At 41.6% G+C, this 26,191-nt stretch overlaps 1 protein-coding gene across 1 annotated transcript; it reads right to left on the minus strand.

Annotated features, from left to right (window-relative positions):
• Positions 1-369: 369 nt before the first annotated feature.
• Positions 370-13,277, minus strand: LOC141337422 (von Willebrand factor A domain-containing protein 7-like). The gene is made up of 15 exons (XM_073843237.1): positions 13,080-13,277; positions 12,513-12,806; positions 11,670-11,763; positions 10,915-11,043; positions 10,611-10,797; positions 10,149-10,318; positions 9,899-10,011; positions 8,490-8,606; positions 8,177-8,386; positions 7,373-7,505; positions 2,440-2,592; positions 2,184-2,270; positions 1,556-1,827; positions 1,095-1,382; positions 370-1,000 (listed from the first exon to the last, which is right to left on the minus strand). Exons 1-15 carry the CDS (start codon positions 13,275-13,277, stop codon positions 605-607), a joined length of 2,841 nt encoding a protein of 946 aa, XP_073699338.1. The 3' UTR covers positions 370-604.
• Between the last annotated feature and the right edge of the window lie 12,914 nt (positions 13,278-26,191).

Below are 26,191 nucleotides of genomic sequence, written 5' to 3' on the forward strand. Positions count from 1 at the left end.
TACATTGTCAAATCCTACTCATACTGTTCATTTTACTTCTGCGGCTCTTAAAAAGGGTCACAATTTGCCTTAAATTGATATTTAAAATATTTAAAATAGTGAAATAAAATTCCTTCCTTAATATGTTTGTTTTATTTCTATACTCTGCAGTAAAGCCTGTTGTCTACAATCTACAATCTTACAATACAATACAAATTGTACAATACAATACAAAACAAAGTGAAAAAATATTACTGATTCTGTTGTTTGAGTCCTGAAATGCAATTTAAACTTCAAATAATGCATAATTTGTCTTATTAATGACATTGTTACTTGTTACATAAGTAACTGGATGCCTACAATGAGGTGATGGACCCTAGGGGCTCTTTAATGCCTTGTTTCAGATTGCCCTTTTTATTCTTTGAGCACCTGCCCCTTTAAAGGTCTCTGCACGGCCCTGCTGCAGAGCAAAAGAGGTATTAAGAAAAACACAATGTAAATTCCACTAGATGTGGTTGTGACTGTATGAAAGGCTTTGCTGTGGTGATAGTTACAGAGGGGCTCTTTATAGAAGTGACACATTACCAGAAAAAATATTCACTCAATTCATTACTTTGACTTTTTCTTATCCATACAGAAAGGAAACTAGTAACCCTACTAGAGTAACACACATTGAGAAGGACACCGAATATGATGCACTGGAGCTAACAGTTGGAGAAGGGCTCTTTATAGAGGTGAAACATGTGCCCACATTTCCCACCCTGTCCACAGCTACCAGCTCTACTTCCTGAGAACAACAGGAAGCATTGTAGGATGCCACAGTCACATTTGTGCCATCTGTATTCATCACATAACTTAAGCTGAGAGAGCCATTGCCACGACTGAGAGACACTCCGGCTATGCCTGTACCATTTCCATCCGTCAAGTTGGCGGAGAGTTCCCATGATGCTCTGCTGCATTCTACAGGACAATTAGCTTTGATGCTGATTACCTGACAGACAGGGCTAGAGAAATCAGGGGCCTTCCAAAAAAAGAAAAAAAAAATGGTTAAACAGAGTCAACAAAGGGATAACATGCTTGCATGCAAAACAGACAGAGTGATATTCTTGTTTTACCTTAGTCAGGAACCGCACTGCCACATAATTTGAGTCACCAGACTCTGGATCTTCTGCTTCAATAGTGAGTGTGACATCTGTCCCTGACTCTTTGTCGGAGGGTGCAGTCAGTGTTACCTTTCCTTGAGCACTTCCCTCTGTCCCCGTGTTCAGAAAGCTAGGAAAAGACACACTGAAGCTGCGGTCTGTTCGGGCTCGGATAGTGTACTTGCCACCTGTAGCATTAGTGACCAATGTAAAGCTGTGAATGAAAGGGATTCCAGGCTCTATAGTGCTGCTTGGTTGGGCCTGAGAAGGGATATTAATATGGTTAGAGATATTGTCAGTTTATTTTGCATGTGTCATATATATATATTATTTTTAGGTTTTGTAAATTCCATACAAGTCATGTCAATGATGATAGAATTTTTTTTTTTATTTATTTATTTATTTTTTTGAGTGAACTGTCCATTCAAGCTCACCATGATGGTAACTCTAGAGCCTTGTTGCTGGGTGGGTGACTGTCTCTGAAATTGACTAGGCAAAGATCGAGTTGATTCATTTAAAAGCCCTTTCAGCTGCACCACAAACGCCCACTCTGGAATTCTGTCTATGTTGACCAGGAAGTCTGTCGCACCCAATGATTTAATGGTTCCATTAACAACAGCAGATCCTGAAGCTTCAACTAGAAGAACGTCAGTCACTGTGACTGAATCTTCTCCAGTAACAGAGACAAATAAAGTAACATTCCGACCTGAGCAATCAAAAAAAAAAAAAAAAAAAAAACATTATATCAGAATCATTAGATCAAAATTTACTGTAAACATATTCATAATAAACATTCTATTCATCAAAGAATCTTGAAACAGTGTTTTGAAAAAAAAAATTAACATAACATTCATAAAAAAAAGCATTTCTTCAGCTCCAACATGAAGATATGGAAGATGTGAAGACTTAAGGCTGATCAAAATTCATCAGAGTAATAAATACAATTTTAAATTAAAAGAGAAAATAGCTTTTTTAAATTGTTTTTATAGTTTATACTATATTATTGGTTAAATAATGCACTTTTTGGGAACATAAGGTGAACATTCTCCCAAAAATATTTACCAGTGAAAGGACGATTGACTATCGGTGTGAAGATACCATTTTCTAAGTGCTCCACAAAGTTAAAGAGAAAGTTCACAGAACTCTGACCTGTAATCAAGTAGTGAAAGTAGAACAACTATTGTGAGATCCAACAGGGATTGGTTAGTACAAAAATAAATTTTTACTGTGTTTTACCTATACACATGTGCAAACATAATAACATCTCATTGGTTTACAAACAAAACAAAGCATATACTGGCAGGCTAAAAACTCTTACCAGTGACTATAAGGCTGTAAAAGCGTGTGGAGCTGATGCTGATCTTCCATTCTCCTGTCTGGTTGTCAGAGTTGAGTTTTACTCTCTTCAGATTCCCTATAATCTGGATGCTGCCCAGAGGACCATCTGCCACTGAACCTGACTGAGACAAACCTGAAAGCCAAAGGAAACGTACTCGGTTACTAACGTAACCTCGGTTCTCTCAGAGAGGGAACGAGTACTGCGTAAGTATCTTACGCTTGGGGAAAATCCTTTCCGCAAGAGATATTGAAGCCAAAAAATTATCCTTAATTTTGTATTCATGTAAAACGCGTTGCCGCAGTGTGCAGACATAGGCGAGGCGGCTCGCGTGCCTATTGGCTGCTCTGCTGCAACTGCAGCACCTATCGAGTGAGGCTTGGCACGGTGCCAGCTCCAATGAGGGCATTTCGCGCCTAATACGTCATCTCCCGCCCAAAGTGGCGTGATCCAAGCCTATAAATATCGCTCGAAGGTAGCTACACACTGGTTTTTTCATCATAAAAGCGCCCAGAGCACGCGCTTGCACGGCAAGATACGCAGTACTCGTTCCCTCTCTGAGAGAACCGAGGTTACGTTAGTAACCGAGTACGTTCTCTTACGAGAGGTCTCTCGTACTGCGTAAGTATCTTACGCTTGGGGACCCCATGTAAAACGCCGTGCATGCCAGGATCTGATACCATAGACCCAAGGGCAATAGCCCGGGGTTCATATAGTGCTTGAACGTGCTTGAACGTATAAAGGGCTTAGGACCCTAGTAACACTGGCTCCTAGTGTATCCGGGCAGGTAAACGACCTGGATAAACTTGGAAAATGGGTCTAGATATCTGTTAATATCTAGACCGATAATAACTTGGCCTGTAGGGCGGGAACCTCCAAGTTGTAGAATCTTATGAATGTAGACAGAGAGGCCCAGCCCGCCGCCGTACAAATGTCTTGTAAGTTGATCCCACTCGACCAAGCCCACGACGAGGCCACGCCCCTCGTGGAATGTGCTCTGACACCCAGCGGGCATCGCATGCCCTTGGACTCGTATGCCAGTGCAATAGCATCCACTATCCATCTGGATAAACTCTGTTTTGACGCAGCCATTCCTTTAGAATGCCCGTAAAACGAGACAAACAGCTGTTCTGTCTGCCTAAAAGCAGACGTGCGAGACACATAGACTCTTAGCGCTCTAACTGGACATAAGAGTCTCGCGTCAGCCTCTTCATTCACAACCGGTAAAGCAGACAGGGCGATGACCTGTGCTCGAAACGGTGTGTTAATAGACTTTGGCACATATCCATGCTTGGGTTTGAGTATAACTTTAGAGTCATTAGGTCCAAAGTCCATACATGTCGCGCCCACAGAGAGTGCGTGCAAATCTCCCACGCGCTTCACTGAAGCGAACGCTAGGAGAAATATAGTCTTAAGAGACAAATATTTTAAATCAGCTGCCTGTAGTGGTTCGAATGGTCCGCTCTTCATAGCGTCCAGCACCACAGAAAGGTCCCACGTTGGGACTGAAGGCGGTCTGGGTGGATTTAATCTCTTAGCTCCTCTAAGGAAGTGGATGATTAAATCATTCCTCCCTATTGACTGACCTAGCGTTGTCCTTGAGAACGCTGCTATAGCCGCCACATAAACTTTGAGCATGGACGGGGACCTGCCCTTGTCCAGCAGCTCTTGTAGGAAGGAAAGTACATCTGTCACTCCACAGTCGGTGGACGAAGATCCGCGGGCTGCGCACCAGTCCGAAAATATCGACCATTTCGAGGAATAGAGCTCTAGCCTGTGTGATCGTTGATATCACTCCTGTGGGGAGTTCATCATATATTCCCTGGTGACCCATACATGAAGGGACCACAGCTCGGGGTGAGGGTGCCAAATCGAGCCGCCCGCCTGCGAGAGGAGGTCTCTCCTCACTGGTATTGGCCACGGTGCGATGCTCGTCATCTGCATCAGCGCTGGGAACCAGGGCTGGTTTTCCCAAAACGGCGCTATTAGCAGTATTGCACACCCCTCCTCCTTCACCCTCTCTATCACCTGAGGTAGGAGAGAGACGGGGGGAAAAGCGTAAAGAGGACGGCGGGGCCACGCATGGGCTAGCGCGTCCTTGGCTTTGGAAAAGAATTCTAGACAATGAGCGTTGTCCTGAGATGCAAATAGATCTATCTCCGCTCTGCCGAATACCCTCCATAATAGCTGCACCGTTTGAGGGTGCAGCGACCATTCGCCCGCCGGAACATTGTTCCTGGACAGTCTGTCTGGTCCCACATTTAGGGTCCCCCGCACGTGCGCTGCCCTCAGCGAGCGCAGGTTGCGATGAGCCCATACCAGAAGGCGTTCTGCAAGTGCATGTAGTTTTCTGGACCTGAGACCGCCCTGGCGATTTATGTAAGCCACTACCGATATGTTGTCGGAGCGGACTAATACATGACTTCCCTTCAATAAGGGAAGAAAATATGTCAGCGCATTCTCCACTGCCATCATTTCGAGGCAGTTGATATGCAGTGATTTCTCGCGTTCTGACCACTGGCCGAACGACGGTCTGCCGTCTAGCAGCGCTCCCCATCCTGAGGTGGACGCGTCCGTGGACACTACTTTCACCTTCGAGGGTCTCTCTAGAGTGACACCTGTTTGGTACCAGCCGGCTGCTCTCCACGGCATCAGGGCTGTAACGCATCTCTGATTGATCGTGAGACGGAGTCGACCGGACGCCCACGCTCGGCGCGGCACTCGCGCTCTCAGCCAGAACTGCAGTGGGCGCATGCAGAGCATCCCTAACTGTAGAACTGATGATGCTGAGGCCATAAGACCTAACACTCTTTGAAAGGTCTTGAGCGGGGCAGACGTGCTGCAGCAGAGCGTGCTCACTGCGCTCTGAATGTTCAGCGCGCGCTCTTGCGATAGCTTCGCTGTCATTGACTGCGAATCCAGTTCTATGCCCAGGAAGGAGATATTCTGGCTGGGGTTCAGCGAGCTTTTCTCACAATTGACTTTTAAACCCAAATTCTCGAGGTGATCGAGTAACATGGTCGTATGCTTCCTGGGCATTGAGCGAGATTGCGCTAAAATCAGCCAATCGTCCAAATAATTCAGTATTCGCACTCCCTTCAGTCTGAGCGGGGCGAGCGCTGCGCCCATGCACTTCGTAAACGTACGGGGTGCTAGGGACAAACCGAATGGCAGGACTGTGTACTGATAAGCTTGGCCCTCGAAGGCGAATCTCAAAAATCGCCTGTGACGCGACGCTATCTGTATTTGAAAATACGCGTCTTTCAGATCCACTGACACAAACCAGTCTCCTCGGCACACTTGCGCGAGGATTTTCTTGGTCGTGAGCATTCTGAACTTTCGCTTCACCAGCGCTTTGTTCAGTTGTCTTAGATCTAGTATGGGCCTGACTCCCCCGTCTTTTTTCGGTATCAGAAAGTATTTGCTGTATAGCCCTCTTTCGCTCTGACCTTGAGACAGGGGTTCTATGACTCCTTTGCTCAATAATGTGGTCACTTCGGCTCGTAGCAGGTGTGCTGCATCTGCCTGTATAGTGGTCTTGACGCGTGCCGTGTAACGGTGAGGGCGCCGTCGAAACTGGAGCGAATAGCCTCTTTTTATGATGTCCAGCACCCATTGTGAAACCCCCGGGAGCTTTTCCCATGCATTTGCATGTAATGCAAGGGGGTGGGTGCGAAGCGCGCTCCGATCTGTTAATAACGGGGCCGCTTCGGTGCGTTTTGACGCACAAGTGTCTGTGACATGCGAGGCTCGGGGTACGCTGACCGCGGGGACTGCTATCTTTGTGTGTATATGTGGTTGCGTGGTAACGGGCACATTTAACACACTCAATGCAGCTTTTAGCCGCGTAGACGGGGCGTCGTCCGGTTTCGTTTTTACAGAAACCGTAAGACCTGCCTCGCCCAGTCCTCGCTGCCTTTCGCTGCCAGCGAGCAAGAGTCCTCCTCCTCCTCCATCCCACTCTCCTCGACAGCGACGTCGGCGGGCGCAGCGGCTGACAGCGGCTGCTCCAAATCCGGCACTGAGAAGGTGAGTGTAGGTGAAGCTAGCAGGCGCACCGGCGAGCTTTGACGGCTGGAGGATGATTCCGGTAGCCTCTGGGCACGGCGCTTTTTACGGCGCGGTGCCGCAGCAGGCATAGGAGCGGGCTGCGAGAAGAAGGCCAAGCGAGTCCTCACAGTCGCCATGGCCAGTGACTCGCAATGAGGGCAACCTCCCTCGGCGAGCGCCATCGCAGCATGCTCCTCCCCCAGGCAGGAAACGCACACGGCGTGGCGGTCCCCGTCACTGAGTGCGACTCCGCACGAGTCGCAGGATGGCATCTTTAAAAAGACGCTAGCTCTTTTAGAGTAAATAGCTTAGTAAAGGATATAGTCGCCGGAAAGCGCAGCAGGAAGGCAGGAAGGCGGCGTAGCCAGCAGCTTCAGACTCGTCCCGCTGATGTACTTCCAGTCGACGGCGGCTTCTTCTCCAGCTACAGCGATGCGAAGGCGTCGCGTGAAGGATGAAAAAATCAGTGTGTAGCTACCTTCGAGCGATATTTATAGGCTTGGATCACGCCACTTTGGGCGGGAGATGACGTATTAGGAGCGAAATGGCCTCATTGGAGCTGGCACCGCGCCAAGCCTCACTCGATAGGTGCTGCAGTTGCAGCAGAGCAGCCAATAGGCACGCGAGCCGCCTCGCCTATGTCTGCACACTGCGGCAACGCGTTTTACATGAATACAAAATTAAGGATAATTTTTTGGCTTCAATATCTCTCGCGGAAAGGATTTTCCCCAAGCGTAAGATACTTACGCAGTACGAGAGACCTCTCGTAAGAGAACAGTTTATTTTTAACAATGATTTTGGAATCTTATTTTTCTATTGGACTAAATAAAACCCTCATAACAATGTTCAAGGTATGTTGGTTCACCGGTCGGGCTGTAGATGGTAAAAACTGGAGAGTCTCCAGTGACATACACAGTCACATTGGACAGAGATGGATCTAAGACAAAGAAAAAATTTTCTGCAATGGCTGGACTTCTCACCACCTGAAGCAGTGTCACCTTCAGGAAATACACAAATGTTTTCAGTATGTTGCAGTGTTTAACAGCAAAATCCCCAATCACCAAATTGTGGAAAAGAAATTGCAAATAATGGGATACATACTTCTCCTTCCTCAATTCTTTCCATATTAAATGTGTTATAGTGAGATTAAATAGAGAGTTGACACACCTTATTACACGGCTCTTTGGAATGCTTGATTCTGATTGGTCAGTTGAGACATTTGCAGGTTCGTTCTTTTCAAATAATCACCGCTCCAAAGTAATAACGCATAGCCGGTACTACTTGTATGTTTAAAATCCCTCCGTGCCAACAAAGATTACCGTTTGGCGCCATCTTGTGACAAACACTGGACAACCACAATTAACAATGGAAAATTTCAACATTAATCTATTTAAATTGTCTTACTAACGTACATAGTTTGAAGGTCAGTCACGTGGTACTATATCGTTTCGCGGAAGGATAAAAATGTTAATTTAAAACAAATATGCCAATAAAAGGTTTCAAATTCATATTCATGTCCAGTTTTTTTCCTTATGTGGCAAGTAGCCGTGTAATAAGCGGGATAATGTACAGGCAGCCGGTAGTTATCGCAGAAATAATCCCCGACAGTGTGATCAGGACCCGACGCGAAGCGGAGACTTACATAAAGTCTTCATGTTTTAGAACATACCTTGTCTGAGGTTAATGCATCTTTAATGACTGCAGTGGCTTGAGACAGTGTATATTTTGTGACCTCTATGGTCTGTCCACCAGAAACATGGGCCAGATCTCTGTACAGTTGTTTTTCTGATTCAAATATTGATCTTGATGTAAAACTTTGAGATTGTGAGACGTCCCTTCTTCTACGGAATGAGAAAGTGTTGGTTAACATAAAAGTGACCTGTATAGTGAGAAGAAACAACAGTCAGAAAAACAAAAAAATGTCATTACAGACAATTCAATAACATTTTAATTTTAGCAGCAGTTATATAACAGGCATTTACTGTTGACTTGGTGTGTTCAATCATGGCCTGAATGGTGCTTTTTAATTCTGAGTCTTTTGCTGCAGCATCAGTGAAAACAAAAATGTCTGAAGATGGAGGAGCTCCTGCTAGCGCCAACTGGAGAGCCATGAGACAAATAAAAACAAAACAACAGGACCTCAATATTATTATAATTTCTTAGTCTGGCTTTATTGTGATAACAAAGGAGGAGGAGATGCCCCATCTGTTGCACTGTTGAAGAGGGCAGGAGCGATTCCACTAGGCGTAACTATCTGCAGTGAGCTCTGCATGTGGCTAGAGTCCCACAACCACCTCTACGGCATCACGAACAACCCCTATGACTCTGAGAGAATTGCGGGCGGCACAGTTACTCTTATTTTAAAATGATACATTTGTTAGCTTGGTTGTTAAATTTTACGCACATTTTAGGAGTTGTGCATATGCTGTTTTGCATTTGTTAAAGGGGTCATCGGATGGTCATTTTCCACAAGTTCATATGAATCTTTAGGATCTTAATAAAATTTCTGTAATATACTTTGGTTAAAAATTCTCAATAGTAGTGTTAAAAACACCCTTTTACCTTGTCAAAATCAGCTCTGCAAAATATCAGCTCATTATATTGCATTGGCCCTTTAAATTCAAATGAGCTGTGCTCGCCCCGCCCCTTTCTGCTGTGGGATTACTAGGTGTAATGTTTACTTCAGCCACATTTAGTCTGCGTTTATTGGCTAAACTTGCCAACAAGCACATTATTAAGAAAGGCCATTTGCAAAGATGCATAAAAAACCCTTATACTCACTTCTGCTGTGGGTGAAGCTGCATCGCGAATGATTCAAACAAACAAACATAGATCGGGATCGACACTTTCCTTTTAAAATCGAAAGTAATGTTAATCCTCTGCGTCTTCAGCGGCTCAGATGTCGGGAGTAAATGACTAGTACACTGTTCATTATTACATGCAACAACAGAACACCTCAATCGCTCAATTAGAGTCTTCTCCTGTACCCGAGTCACACAATGGCGATCGTATTCGGACTGTGGGGCGGGTCTAAGGTAAGACGCTCATGTCAATCAACTGTGTTTCGTCACACCGACAAGAAGCTGAGAATGACCTGATTTTAAAAAGGGTATATTACTTTTAAAGATTAAAAAAATACCACTAGGTGGATTTTTATCATTGTAGGGTGGTTGTGTACACAAACTACCAACACACATTAATGTTCAAACAGCATGTAAAAGTTTTGCATCCAATGACCTCTTTAACCCAGCTGAGATATTCACAATAATTATATCAATAATGTAATCTTATACAGTAGCTCAGTTGGAAGACGAGTGATTTTCTCAGTTTAAAAAAGGTTTACAACACTCTCCAAAATACATGAATATAAAAAACACAGAAACACACACACCAGCAGTCCTGACAGACACATCTCTGGGGCGTCTCCTCCATCAAATGTCGAAAGAGAATTGATTCTTTGTTTGAAAATATCTGCATTGTCAGTCCTTGTCAGTGGTCCAAAATCTGTTTGAGACAAACATATCACAGAACGCAACAGCAGTAATATTGTACATACATTTAAAACTTTTTAAAAAATGTAAAATTGTTTAAAAAAATAATAAGAGTAAATTAAGTAACAATATTAATTTGCATATGACTACCTGGATCATTAAATGGGACTAGAATGTATTCTGAAGGTTCTTCTGGTGTTCCTCTCCTGCTGTCTATGATGCTGAAAGACACTCTCTTTGCCTCTTCAATATCATCAGACATGCTGCCTGTGGTGTCAATCACAAAAGCCAGAACTGAGGTCTGACTGAGTCCCACCAATCTGGAAAAAAAAAAAAAAAATTGGCTAAACCTGGACAACTATGTGAAAACTAATCATTTTAACTTTGTGTCTTCACAGCATCAGCCGAATCTTATTTCTACAAGTTTTTGCAACCAACAAAATTAACAATACTACACCATTTACAATTCAGTGTTAGTGATCGAATTTGAGAAATCACACTGGGCTATGTCATTTTATTTAACTTGACAAAACCTTTCATTACACCTTTCATTATACCTTTCATTACAGAAGAGTCCAAAACTATATGGGGTGTAAAAGGAAGATCTCATACCGAAGAAAGGCTTGGTTGCCTATGGCCAGTCGGATGTCTTGCAGCACTTCCACAGTAGCATTGATGGCCATTTCAGCAGCACGCTGGTGAAAGAAGCCATGATCTGAGCTGATGTCATCCTTATTGATGCCTCCAGTGGGTTCTCTTGAACTGGTCCTGTCAATAGAGCCACCATGGCTACACTTGCCTGAAAGAAAAGAAAATATGTGAGTATAGATTTGTGGTGTCTATTCCAGCTATCTTGTGATCTGTGATGATTCACAGAGGAGATAAACATTACACATGAGGTGCCAAACTACTCTACCTGCAGGTTTTGTGGAGGAGAAAATACTGAAATATCCTGAGGTTAATTTCTTATGCAACAGTATTTCTGGGAGAATGATATCACTGCAGTTTGACCCAGTGCAGTTTTTGCATGTTGGTGTGCTGGGGTCTGGATTTACAGACAAGATAAAGAAAAAAGTGTGAATGTCCATGCCATATTTAAATTGTAGCAAAACTAATTTCTATATAAACAGAGTCTTGTGGGGAAATAACAGAATATGCTGGTTAGGTAGGTTTTGAAGCATAGCTGCTGGTTTGAGCTGGTTTAAGATGGTCCTAAGTTGGTCACAAGCTGGTCCTAAGTGCGCTCAATACTGCACATGCGCACTGGCTGATCTAGCCTGGAAAATACGTGTTTTTTAACACTGTTGGAGCACAAGTAACCATACTGATGAGGCAGTTCTTGTCAGATTCCATTGGTGATTTCAAATTAAAATTACGATTAAATTAAAGTTTAATCGTAAGCTTGGTGAACAGATTTGGAGAATTTGATGTTTCCCCATTCAAAGAGATAGAAGCTGCACTTGCATGCCAGTGAAGTGTTTCAAAGATTGCCGCCGAATGACATGACTTGCCTTAAACTTAAAGAGACTTTGTGTGGGACCAGCTCATAACCATATTACAACCAGATCAATACCACTTTTAACCAGCTCATGACAAACTAAGGACCAGCTTAAACCAGCTGCCATTCTTTAAAGCATACCTATCCAGCACATGCTGTTTTTTTCTCAATACCTGCTATATTGTTGAGAGGAAGCTCAGGTTTGATCAGCGTGCTGAAAGGAGCAGTGTTTTCCAGTTCCACCCAGTTACTGTGGCTATAGAAATCCTGCACAAAAATCAACAACACAGTGTTCATGTAAATTAATGAAAATAATTATTTTACTTAATTTAATTAAATATGTTAGTCACCTTACATTTATTTATGAATGCATTTCTTGGACTAGTTTTATTGTTTTATTTTAATTTGGGATAAATATGATGGGCATATTCAGAAGTCTGTGCACAAAACTTTGTGAGAAATTGGCCACAAGGAGGCCCTGTAATAAGTGAGTTCTTGTTTTTGCTAACTGTATATCTCAGATCTAAAATCTTGCAATGTGCTACATACATAAGCAACACATCTTATGAGAAAAAACTAATTTATTACAAAATAATAATCCAAAATTTGTCTCATCCAAAATGTTAGCAATTCTTTTTGCTCCCTTCTGCCTTGCTCCATGATGGCTTCGTAGCATAACCTGCGTCTATGTTGCGTGATAGGCAGGAAATAACATATCAATGGGGGTTGTGCTTTCTGTATTACATTAGGATGGAAAAGGCATGAAATGAACCAAAGCAATAAGCCTGGTTTAAAAATGTAATAAGTAGAAAGTACAGATATTTTTGCAAAAAATTTAAGGAATTAAACTAAAAAGTATTTTCAGTAACTCTGTAAATAGTGCTAGCAATGGGAATAATACAGTTAAATGCAATATAAGTCCCTTGTAAATGTAATGTAAATGTCATGGCTCATAGCAAATATAAAATACAAACATAAATGCTGGTAAAATGCAAGCCGGAAAAAAAAAATTCTACCTGTAGAGTGTGACATAGATCCCCCAGTTTGATACGGGCAAAGATATAGCTCCCCTGCTGCACGCTGGCCTTTACTGCAGACACACCTTGAGTAATGAGATCCCGGCCCTCTTTGAAAGCCTCATTATCAATGTGATGTGCCTCACTCAGTGCAAAATCTACATCTACAGCTGCATTGCTTAGATAAATTTCTGTTATAGCTAAACAAAACCCGAGGGATGAGAGGCCAGAAGGTAAAGCAGAAGATGCTGAGCAGGCTTTTTGGACAGCAGATGGAGTCAGTCTGTTGTTTATCTGGAGGTTAAGCATTAAAATAGATCATTATTATTTATTTATTAAAAAAAAATCAACTAGAGTTTCTGGTTTTTCAGTTCAGTTTTCAATCCAAAATTATTTGTGTAGCATAACTTCAGGAGACTTAGCAACTAGAACTGTCCTTTCAAAATTAACAATTGTGGTATGATTGTAATTTGTTGTAACAAAATGTTATGAAGTGTCTTCATGAAATGTTAATCACAAATTTTTGTCATAATAACCCATTAATAGTTTGTGATGTCTTTTTCTTACAGGCAGTGTGAAGTTGTAGCCCTGGGCGATGGCTATGTCACGACACACTTCTGCTGTCTTGCGGAGGATGGCCAACTGAGTGATTTCTCGATGGGTGAGGGAGCCGCCCTGAAAGAGAGGTTTGAATCCTGCCACCTCGGGGGGTTGAAACAGGGTCCCACAGAGGAGAAATACCCCCATTGCAACCTGTGAAACCATGACTGTCTACAAGAATAGATCCTGTGGGAAAATTCCCAATTTAAAAATTCAATTACTTAGTCAAGAAAATGAAAACTCAATGAAGCCAAAATAAAGGTTTCAAAATCAAAAGTGCAGAGGGGATTTTGGACATCTCCTTTTATAGACACATCATATAGATACATCAGAAAATAATGTCAATAACCAGAAACAATAAATACCTACATACATGCATTCTCACAATTTTTAGGAATGAAATGTTATATAAAATCAGGTGAATTATTCATCAACAAAACCCCTCTGTAAAACATTTAAAATATAGACAGGAATAAACAAGTAAAGTTTAGCTTGTGTATATGGAAAAACCTCATTTATAGAAAATTGCTTTTAAAATATGTATCACAGCTGAAATCTACAGACAAAAAAGCAATTAAAAGTGTATTTAGTTTTCTTTCCACTGGTCTGAAACTTTCAAAAATTTCAAAACTGACAAATGCATGAAAAAAACTGCATTGCCTGTAGTAAATTGCCTTAAATGAAAAAAAAGAAAGAAATTATAAAACATTATTTTTCATTAGTTAACATTTTTAAACTTAAACTGGAAATCCTCATAAAATACTACATATTATACAATTACTTAGTTATAAACAATAAATGTTCAGTTAGACAATTATTTGATTACCTTTTCGGAGATTTTGTATGTGCATTCTGTAACTTATGCACAGCCTTTGTCAGTATTTATACACCTTTACACATGTGATGTCATGTCAGCATCACACATACTTTTAATTTAAATTAAGGACTGTATAAATGACAATCATTTGTGTGTGGCTGTAACAATGTCTGTAAGGAAATATTTACCTATTAACCACCATTGTTGAGTGTGCCCTTTTTAAAATAAGGTACACCTTGTGCTTGATCCAACCATAGCAAACATGCCTTGGTTTCCTTGACAACTCTTTATTACCCACACCAGTGTGTAACTTACTTTCCCTATAACAAACTTTCCCAGAACTTGATGCAATACACATTTTAATAATATTGGTGGTACATCAAAAAAATCACAATTGAACACATAATAATGTTCATGAATTCCTCCCAAACTGTCTAAAACATTATACCTTATCATCACTCATGTGATAGATGTTCAGTAAAGTCTCTGAGCTTAGTAATTCAATAGCTTCCACTGTCAAACTGAATAATAGTGGAGCTATTGTAAAAAGCAAAGTCAATACATGTGCATACACAATGCTGATACCTCTTATGTGTACTGTCTTTATTAAACATTCAAAAGATTAAGAGTATATACTGCATTATGAAATCACAACAACGTAGCCACATAAATAATCCCAAACACACCTGTTCACATACAAGAGAAAGTGAAAGTTAAATTTCAATAGTAAACCTTAAATCTTTAACATTACAGTTCAAGACAAGTAAAAAATTTAAAAATACACTGATACTTGCTGTGATGTTATTTGGTATCATGCAAAATGGCAAACAAAAAAATAGAACAAAGAAAGACATATGGAAAGTGAGAAACATCCATTGCAAATAGTATTTGATGTTGGAGGGTGCAGTCAGTGTAACACTTCCATGAGCACTTCCACCTGTTCCCAGGGTTATATAGCTGGGGAAAGACATGCTGAAGCCCTGGTCAGTCCGAGCTCGGATAGTGTAGTTGCTGTCTGTAGTATTAGTGGCCACTGTAAAGTTGAGACTCAATGGGACTCCTGGTTGTGTAGTGTTCTGTGATTAGGCATGTGAAAGAACAGATATGGTGAATGCATTTTATTTGTGTTAAACAGTGATGAGCTTTTCAAATTTAGCAATATTTTACTTTGTTTTGGCTAACTGAGAGTCATAATAATTTGTGATAACCAACAACATGACAATTTAAGTCATATTTTGCAGTTGTTGCCCAGAGTGTATCTTCATCTTTTTCACTGGGGAAGAACTCATACCAATGGTAGTCTAGGACTTAAGATGGGATTAAACAGGACACCTGTAGTGGCCTTGAGAGAATTGACATGTCTTTGCTTCCTGGCAGATTAAAGCTCTGGTGCTTTCAGTTCAGTCTCCTACCACATGGCCTTTGACCATCTATGAGATCCCAATCTAAAAAGAGGAAAAATCTGGAAAGGCTGATGAGCTGATTTGTTAAGAAGTGGTTGGGTCTCCCTAGGTGCATGAGCAACATGCTGTATGGAAATGCTGTCCTGGAGCTTCAAGTGTCCAGCCTGGTAGAGAAATACAAGTGCTCAAAAATAAGGCTGGATATGCCCCCACAAGGATAGAAATACCAGTAAATTTTGACCTTGTGGGGACATTTTAGGTTCCCATGAGGGAACAGGCTTATAAATCATGCAGAATGATTTTTTTGAGAAAGTAAAAGTGTGCACAGTCTCATGTGAGGGCTAGGTTTAGGTATAGGGCAATAGAAAATGTGGTTTGTACAGTATAAAAACCATTACGCCTATGGACTGTCCCAATAGCTGGGTTTCAGTCACGTGATTATGATGACGCGCGAAGGCGGGGCGATTTCAGATGGAGGGCAGGAAGTAAACATGGAGAATACGTCTATGGAGGAAACCATTGTGGAGAGTCCGTATTGTATGAATTTAGAACCAGTTTCAAGAAATTGAAACAAGGAGTTAGTAAACAGATATGTTGGACGTGACCCGTTCCTCATGAAGATGAGTGAGTTTTCGGTCGAACTTGAAGATTTGCCGACAGTTGAGTGCTTTTTTAGAAATGGTATACTTCTAGAAATACTGGGACAGCAAGTTACAAAGTTAGTCTCACATGTGTAATGAAAGAATCCAGGCACTCTTGAAAGTGGGCTGTGATATTGCTGTTATATCAATACTGTTGTATGAGACAAGATTACATTTTGACTACTGTTATGAGTGTGGTCTTTGTGAGTTCTGTCTGTTGTGTAATATAAATGAAAACATTAAATGCCATTGAGAAGACAGAATTATACATGGTGGTTTATTCACAAGATTAGATTTTTCAACAATTGTTATAATAAGAACATGGTGTGCAATAACAGATTAGCTCCTCCCGACCGCAGACGTACGTTAAAAATCCACTTTTTACGGCGTTGTTCTGTGAGCTTTTTATATTTCTCACCTTTATGAGTGACAATTTTTGGTACTCTGTAAAACCCCTTTCCCTTTTCTCGGTTTGAACGATTGGAGCAGCCGTAAACTACACAAAACATTAGCATTATTTCACTGGCAGATCCTCAGCAATTTCGCTTCCTGCCCTTCATCTGAATTTCGCGCTCTCACGATACAGCAGCGTGACGTCACGTGAAACCAACCTATAAAACATGGAAACACAACCGTACAGACGAGCTGAAGGCCAATATCAAAGCAACTGTACTTGGCCACACGTCATGTCCTTTCCTTCCTTTTCCTTTTATTTTAAGTATAAAGGCAAAGTTCTGCATTAGGGCACTCATTTGACCAGCAAAGTCTGTCTCCAGTCGGATGTCTTCCTGTAGTTCCATAGTAGCACTGATGGCTTTTTCAGCAGCATGGAGGAGAAGGAAGCCATGATCTGAACTGATGTCATGCGTATTGATGCCTCTGTAGATTCTTTTGAACTGGTCCAGTCAAAAAAGCCCCCATGGCTACATTTTCCCAAGTTCTGTTGAGTAGTACTTTTTTTTGTTCTAGTCAGTCAAATATCAAAACTCCTCTACTGAAGTATCATATTCTCAGTTTCGGGGACTTTCTGATTTTGGCTTAAGAACCAAAACACCTACCGGTGCTAATGCCAGTCCCTACCTTTAGGTTTGGTCGAGTACAAAATCAAGTGAATATATCCTGAAGTCAATATCTTCTGCTGCAGTCTGGGAGAATGTTGTCACTGCAATTTTCTCCAACACAGTTTCTGCATGTTTTTGAATTGGGACCAATAGATTATATTAGATTAGATTAGATTCAACTTTATTGTCATTACACATGTACATGTACATGTACAAGTACAAGGCAACGAAATGCAGTTTAGGTCTAACCAGGAGTGCAATAAGCAGCAAGTGCAGGATAAAGGTATAAGTTATAAGTGCACTTATAGGGAATATGTACAGGGAGAACTATGGATAATATTTACAGATGAAGTACTGTGAGCATAATTTACAGATGATAATTAACTACAATTAGAATATACAAATAGATGAACACAATATACAGGTTGCTATTAACTATAATATAAATTGCAGATAGATACGAACATAATATACAGGTTACTGTTTACTGAAGCAGGAATTTACAAATTGACATGTATAGATATAGATTTATCACAAATTTACAGTATGTATATGTGCAATGGAAATGTGCATTTACAAATGGGTATGTACAGCGTAGTGCAATGAATATTAAGTAGTGCAATGGTAGTGGAGAGTGTGTGGGGGTGGGGGCCAAGGGTCAGTGGGGGTCAGAGTTCAATAAGGAGACAGCTCTGGAAAAGACGCTGTTCCTCAGTCTGCTAGTTCTTGTCCTGTGGCATCTGAAACGCCTGCCAGAAGGCAGGAGAGAAAACAGTTTGTGGGCGGGATGAGAGGAATCCTTAAAAATACTGCGTGCTCGATGCAAACAGTGCTTCTTCTGGATGTCCTCAATGGATGGGAGTGGAGTCCCTATGATGCGTTGGGCAGTTTTTACCACCCGCTGCAGTGCCTTACGCTCTGCAACAGAGCAGCTTCCGTACAAGACTGTGACACAGTTCGTAAGGATGCTTTCTATCGTGCAGCGATAGAAGTTCACCAGGATAGCTGAGGACAGCTGGTTCTTCTTAAGTGTTCTCAAGAAGAACAGGCGCTGGTGAGCCTTCTTGACCAGGCTGGAGGTGTTGGTGGTCCAGGATAGATCCTCCGAAATGTGGGTCCCCAGGAACTTAAAAGGATGAAACAGGCTCAACAGCCATCCCGTTGATGTGGATGGGTTTGTGTGAACCTCTTCTTCCCTTCCTGAAGTCCACAATGAGCTCCTTGGTCTTGGTGGTGTTAAGGAGCAGATTATTGTCTGTGCACCACGTGGCCAGATGCTGGATCTCCTCCCTGTAGGCAGTCTCATCGTTGCTGCTGATGAGACCGATCACTGTAGTGTCGTCTGCAAACTTGATGATGGTGTTAGATCCATACACAGGCCTGCAGTCATGGGTGAAAAGGGAGTAGAGGAAGGGGCTCAGCACACAGCCCTGTGGTACACCAGTGTTCAGTATGATGGCTGTGGAGCAGATGTGGCCTGACCTAACATGCTGAGGTCTGTTGGTTAGAAAGTCCATAATCCAGTTATAGAGTGAAGTGTTAATGTCCAGGTCTCTAAGTTTAGTGATTAACTTAGAAGGTCTGACAGTGTTGAATGCTGAGCTGAAATCAACAAACAGCATTCGTGCATAAGTGTTTGTATTGTCCAGGTGTGTGAATACAGAGTGCAGCGCTATGGCGACTGCATCATCTGTGCTCCTATTGCCACGGTAGGCAAACTGGTGTGGGTCCAGTGTGGATTGGAGAGAGTTCTTGAGTTGTGAGAGGACCAGCCGCTCAAAGCACTTCATAATGATGGGTGTGAGTGCTACAGGGCGGTAGTCATTCAGGCATGTTGGGTTGGAGTGTTTCGGCACTGGCACAATGGAGGTGGATTTAAGACATGTGGGTACAGTTGCTTGGGCAAGGGACATGTTAAAAATGTCTGTGAATACCCCAGCAAGCTGCTCCGCACATGCCCTCAGTACGCGGCCAGGAATACCGTCTGGTCCAGCAGCCTTGCGCGCGTTGATCCGGCTCAGTGCAGTGTGTACGTCAGAGGAGTTTAGTGTGATGGGTGAGTGGTCGGTTGTCAAAGTGAACTTGGTGGCAGTCTCTTTATTGTCTTTCTCAAAGCGAGCATAAAAGTCATTAAGCTCATCCAGGAAGAAGACATTAGTGGCTGTGGGGGTGGAGTGGCTGGGTCTGTAATCGCTGATGGCCTGAATGCCCTGCCACATGCGTCGAGGGTCAGAGTTAGAAAAGTGCTCCTCTAGCTTAAGTTTGTAGCAGTGCTTGGCCTTTTTGATGCCCCTCTTCAGATTAGCCCTGGAAGTGCTGTAGGCCTGTGCATCACCTGACCTAAAGGCAGTGTTGCGTGCTTTCAACAGGAGACGCACCTCCTTGTTCATCCATGGCTTCTGATTTGGGTATGTGGTGATCTGTTTCTGGGTTGTAACACTGTCTATGGTGATGTTGATGTAATCCAGAACAGAGGAAGTGTATCTGTCAATGTCCGTGTGAGAGCCACAGGGGGCTGAGAAGCAAACATACTCCAGTCAGTGTGTAGAAACCTGTCCTGAAGTGTGAAGTCTGCCCCTGCTGGCAGGGACGGATTATGGGTTGTGTGGGCCCCTGGGCAAAACATTCGCGATGCCCCCCCTCCCTCTCCCCCTCCCTATGACATGTATAAATCTGACGATGCGGTCAAAATAATATGTGCAGTGAATTTCTTGCCAACTAGAGCCACGGCGGGCAAATGATAAATGAAACCTTTTGTCCTACCTTAAAAATTCGTAGCTACAGTTAATGTTGTCGTTAGCTGTGTGCAGAGGTGGGTAGTAACGAATTACATTTAACGTTACTTCGTTACATGTACTTGAGTAGATTTTTGGGGTAACTAGTAACGTTACGTTTAGAGTATATTTAAAGATAGGTACTTTTACTCTTACTCAAGTATATTGATAGTGAAAAAACTTTACTTTTACTTCGCTACATTTGATGGCGTCCCTCCGTTACTGTCCTCAGAAACGTGTCGTTGGAATCTTCATTTCATGTCTGATGAAACTGCGTTAATGCTGCTTTGTATTCAGCTGTTACTATGGAAACCGTAATATTTCAGCGCTCCTAAAGCGCCCCCTCGTGACCGAGAATTAATTTTTCATTTCCAATACATTTTTTGAGCTGTTTATGGTCAAATGATTGCAATTATCGACCCATGTTTTTATGCAGCAAACACAGAGTTGTAAATGTAAAAAGTTAAGGTGCCTTCTAAAAATCTGAACAAGTACAGTAATATTTTAAATAAATATAATAAATTATATACTCAATTTATCCCTTTTAATGTTATAAAGGATGAAATGCCATAGTGTAACATATTTTGTTTTTGTGTGAAACTGTATCTGAATTTTAAATCATGCCATTTTATGGCTTAATATTCCACTTCACATTGTCCAATCCCATTACTGTTTATTTTACTTGTGCAGATCTTAGAAAGGGGTATGAATTGCTTTAAATTAATATAAAAAAAATGTACAGATACACTAAATGAAATAAATATAATGAAATAAAATTACTTCCTTGATATTTGTTTACATTTGTGTATTACATTTTTTTTAATTAGACTCCTATCTGATTTTCACACCTTACTTCAGCCTATGTTTTCAAGGAGAGGTGTGTGGAAGCTTTCCAAACAGTTTGAAAGTCAGGGTTTTCACTTCATATCAATCAGATCAGAAGTAACTAGTAACTAGCTACTTGAGTACTTTTTCCATCGGATACTTTTTTACTCTTACTCAAGTAACTATTAAGATTGTTACTTTTACTCTTACTTGAGTAAATATTTCCATAAGTACTTGTACTTTTACTTGAGTACAGATTTTGGGTACTCTACCCACCTCTGGCTGTGTGATCCTTTTGTCTTCTTGCCGGCTCATGGAAGTCTTTATCAGTTTAAATTTGCGATTGTAGATCTAATTTTATTACATTAATTTTCGTTCTTTTACTTTATGCCATATAGATTTAGGAGGGCAAGCATACTATAAAACAGATTGAGAAAAAAAACAAAAAAAAAAACATGTTGCGCCACGACAAGAAAAACATATCCATGATTTCAATTTGGGAATGCCCACTAGAAATGTCTACCGCACACCCATATAATTCTTTTCTTTTTTCATTTAAATTGCTTAATTTTCTGTCAAATCCGTGTGCATTTGCTATTTCTGACCAATTGGGCTTAAATTAACAATACCCTTTTTTAAAAGCATGGCTTTTCTTCCCTTAATAACCGTTGGCATGGGTAAACAAAATAAACTAAGCAATATGATCTAGGTTATTTTGCTGATAAAATCGGCAATGTATTTGGTACAATAACGTGGATTAAAATTGCATTAAAACAATGTATTGTATGCAGAAATTCCTAGAGTAGAATAACACCCTAGAATCTTTGATCCGAATATTAGCAACATTCCATAACCTGTGCGAAGCAGCCATAGATTGTGTATTGGCAGCAGCTAAAGGGAGAAATAACATTTAATTTTACTGTTCCTACTCCAAGTCACCATTTTGTATAATATGGATAACATTTAGGTCTAATTATAGATATTTTGTGAAAAAGTAAAAAAAAAAAAAAACAATGCAAATGTTAAACTACCTGTCACTACTCTTCCTTCTTGCAAAGTCATCCACTAAACACTGTTATTAACACCAACTTTCTCAAATTAATTCAGATATTTATTATTTGGAGTGTCATTATTGATGTCACGTACATTCACATCAGAAGAGACCAGAGCGACAAAAGTCATTATTTCTCTATGGAGAGTCGGCGAATTGGCCGAACAAAGCAAATTCACTGGCAGCGAAGCGAATTGGGCGACCAGAGCGAAAAAGAGAAGTTAAAAGTCAGTTAACCTTATGTAATGAGTTATGACGTGGTTCGGTGAAAACCAATTCTAATATATAGATTTACCAACGCCCCACGGTAACAGGCTAAATCAAACATTCCAATGAGCGAACAAAGTGAATAAAGCAAATTCAACAACGAAGCTTCTTTAACGACCTTGGCGACGTGTTCGCTTTGGTCTCTCCTGGTGTGAACGTACAGTGAGAGCCATGTTGGGGCACGGTTAGTGATCATACTACATGTGTACCGTGTCCAGCTGAACCATGCCAGAATCCACCTGTGTACCATATCCCCGTACACAACCGAGTGATCAGGGGTGTAGTGGTAAAATAAGAGGTGGGTGAACTACGAATTCTGTGATCACATTTTGTGCATAAACTATACTATGATGTGCATTTAGATCAATTGAGAAGTGGGTAAACTCTAATTCTGAAATTTCAGAGGTGGGTAAACCATGTTTACTTGCATTTAGCCTATACAGCCCTGGGAGTGATTAAACTGGTCAAACTCTTACACTGGTCTGGGGGCCACTCAGAGGGCAGGTTAACCGCCTCCATCCCACCATGCTACCGCTCCCTAGTCAGAGGGCCTTCTGTAAGGCCCCCTCCCCTCCCGCCAGAAACCAGGAGCCCCATGGTAGGGGCCCTTGTAATCAGATGGCCCTCTAAAGGTACACTACACCCTCCTCCCTAGGGCCTCCTAGTAGGGCCCTCATAATCAGAGGGCCCTCTAAAAGCCCCCAAAACCCCATCCTCCCTAGGACCCCCTTGTAGCCAGAAGCCAGGACCATAATAGGAGGGCCTAAGAGGGCCTTCTAAAAGTAGGCTACCATGCACCCATTTCCCTATAAAGTTTCTATAGCAGGGCTGGGGGCCCCCTGAAAGCACCGACCCCCCACAACCACCACAATTCAAGGGCCCTTGGCAGCCAAACGCCCTCCCTATAGGGTCAGGGCAGGGGCCCTTGTAAGCAGAGGTTTAAAGAATGTAGGCCCTCTAAAATAGACAAACGAAAATACATTGTTGATAAGCGTTGCAAATTGTTTTGGGCTAGGGGCCCCGCGGGCCCCCTGCACCCCAAGGGCCCCTGGGCAGCGGCCCCGCTGGCCCGGTCCGTAATCCGTCCCTGCCTGCTGGCCACACTTTGATGGTCTTCACTGATGGCTTCACACGGTTGATGAGGGGTGAATATTTGGGGGTGAGGAACAAAGAAAGGTGGTCTGATTGTCCCAAGTGGGGGAGGGGGGTCAAAGTATAAGCTTCAGCCATGTTTGTGTATACATGGTCTAAAGTTTTGTTTCCTCTGGTGTGACAGAAAATGTTTTGGTGAAATTTGGGGAGTACTGTCTTTAAGTTTGAGTGATTAAAATCCCCCGCAACAATAAATGCAGCCTCCGGGTGGGCAGTTTGTTGTTTGCTGATGGCCGCATGAAGTTCATTCATAGCAAGCTTGGCATCAGCGTCAGGAGGAATGTAAGCAGCAGTTATTATGGTGGAGGTGAATTCCCGCGGCAGATAAAACGGTCTACACTTAACCATGAGAAACTCTAGGTTAGCTGAGCAGTGTCTCCCAATAACAACAGAGTTCGTGCACCAAGCTTTGTTAACATAAATGCACAATCCTCCGCCTCTGGTCTTACCGGAGTCATCTGCCGTTCTGTCTGCCCGGAATGTGTGGTGATCAGCTAGAGCAATAACACTGTCCGATACATCGCTGTTTAGCCATGTTTCAGTGAAGATCATGACATTGCAGTTCAAAAGTCTCTTGCTGTGTTTGATGCGGAGTCGAATCTCGTCCATTTTGTTCACCAGCGACCGTACATTAGCAAGGAAAATGCTGGGTAAAGAGAGCCGGTGTGGTGTTAGCTTTAGCTTAGCTCTTAGTCCTCCGCGCTTCCCCCGTCTTTGTTTACGGTCTCGACGCCGCCTACGAGCACTTCCGCCCGGCCAGGTAGAGTGCGCAGCTTCGGGTGTCCTAGCAATCTCAGGGACAAGTCAAATATTACTGATAAAACTGTCGGGAATGTACAAACCAATATCCAAAAGCTCCTGTCGGGTGTACGATGTAAAGGCACTACTGTTCGGTATGAACAGACCCGAGATGAGCAGGTAAAATACTGCAAATTTGCAGAAACTGGAGAGACACTGAGCCTCGCGATGTGTACGCGCCGCCATCTTGGTCTAGGCATTCATACGTAAGACATAAAGGGGATAACTTTGTATATTTCAGATAAATACTTTTTTTAAGTATATACAGCACATTAGCTACTAGGCTGTTGAGAGGAAGCTCAGGTTTCACCAGTGTGCTAAAAGGAGCAGTGATTCCCAGTTACTGTGGCTATAAAAATCCTACACTCAAAACACATTGATTATCTGTTGTTGTTCTTAACAGTGCTTGAAAAACAAAATCTGTTCAATTCAGGTAAGCTCAAGTTCTATAGAGTAGTACAGGGCAACCACACCTATAAAGCAGACAGCCCCCAGTTTGCAGTAGGCAGACAAATAATTTCCCTGTCTGATTTTGACACAGCAGTTATGCCCTCAGTGATGAGGGCCAGTCCATTTTTGAAATCTTCATTATCAAAATGATGAGCAGTACTGAACAGCTTTAAATCCACAGTTGCATTGCTGAGGGAAGTGTGAATAAAAGACTCAAACCTGTACAGACTAAGTTAAGTCTCCTTAATAGAATGTTTCATTCGTGGTGGTTAATTGTTTGCATAGGCTATTGTTTCTTCAGAACAATAAAGATTGAAAGTGGTAGTGGTGGCCCCAACTATACACATATTGGATTTTACATACTAACCAATTTTAGGTCATGCAGCAACTTGCTAATGAAGTAACGAGTTAATGAGTTCTGTTAGATTTGGTAGGAATTGAATAAGCTATTTGAGAGAAAGTGTTTAAAGTATTATTTAATTTACTTTCAAAATGTAATCAAGCAATTTCTCAGATAAACATAACATAACATATCTTTAGTAGATGTAACATTGAAAAACAGAAGAATCAATGTATTATTTCATTACCTTGTAATAGATTTAGTTTAATTATAATGTATTTGCAGACGCTGTTTGTATATTTACACTGATTAAATCACAAAATTAAATTAAATGACCAAATCTACAAAATAATTCAATCTAGATGGTTTATAATCTATAGGTACCCCAAACTAAATAGATGGTGCTGTGTGGGAATTCAGCAAAAAGAAAGCAAAAATGAAAATAACCCATGCTTTGCATAATGCTCGCCTTCTAAAAATAGATACAGTTTGGGCTGGAATGAAGACTGATTTCATTCCCCCACACACCTCTACTGTTTAAGAAGGCTCCTGGTCTTTTTAGACCAGAGTTAAGCTTAGTACTGAGTTAATGACTTTACACTTTAAAACTCCCTTTAGTTTAAATGTTAGGTTATAATTAGGTTTTGTGTTATAACATGACAGGATTGTTGTTCCAGGACCAACAAAACATGCTGACCTAGGAACATGTCTGCACAATCAGGATGTGAGGGTCGGTCCTTAGAAATCAAATCAAACGAAACGGTTTAAAGGTCAGATAAGATAAAAGAATGCAGCTTGGCCTGGAAAGAAGTTTGACTTCATTCCTCACAACATGCTTGTCTTTGGTCCATACAAACCGCATAGACAATGAAAACATTATAATGACACATAAGATAAATAATACACGCGGGTCTCAAATGCAGAGTAGTCTAGACACCACAGTATATGCCTGAAACCAAACATTACAGTTTAAAAACAATTGACAGTTGTGGGGTAAACTGAATGCTGGATACTACATTACAAAATTAAAACAAAGGCAAAAATTAAATAGTCAACATATTAGACAGGAAATGGTCTGAGGAACCCTTGAGATCACAATATTTCAATTTTGGGTAAACTGCAAAAAAAAATGTTTCTGCCATTTCATTTCAACATGCACCAAAACTGAGAAGGTTGGATCCACTTGTTTTGTGAAGAAATGAGGTTACATTTACTTTTTGAATCAAAAGGTTTATTCCAATTCGTTGGTAACCACAAAAACATTCACTGTGCTATCTTAGATATTCAGCTTGCCGGTGATTCCATTTTAGTCAAATAAATGCTATTTTGTTGTGGCAAAACAAATAAAATTGTACAGTACAGCTATGTTTCTCCCCTCTGGGATGTTTAAAGTTTAAGGCCCATTCAACAGGAAAAATCAAATATCAAAATTATAATTACAACTTAAGAGGCCCCTTATGTCCAATTTCTGACAAGGAAATTTATGATAACTCTGATAGT

The sequence above is a fragment of the Garra rufa genome, chromosome 6, assembly GCF_049309525.1.
Source record: "Garra rufa chromosome 6, GarRuf1.0, whole genome shotgun sequence".
NCBI lineage: Eukaryota > Metazoa > Chordata > Actinopteri > Cypriniformes > Cyprinidae > Garra > Garra rufa.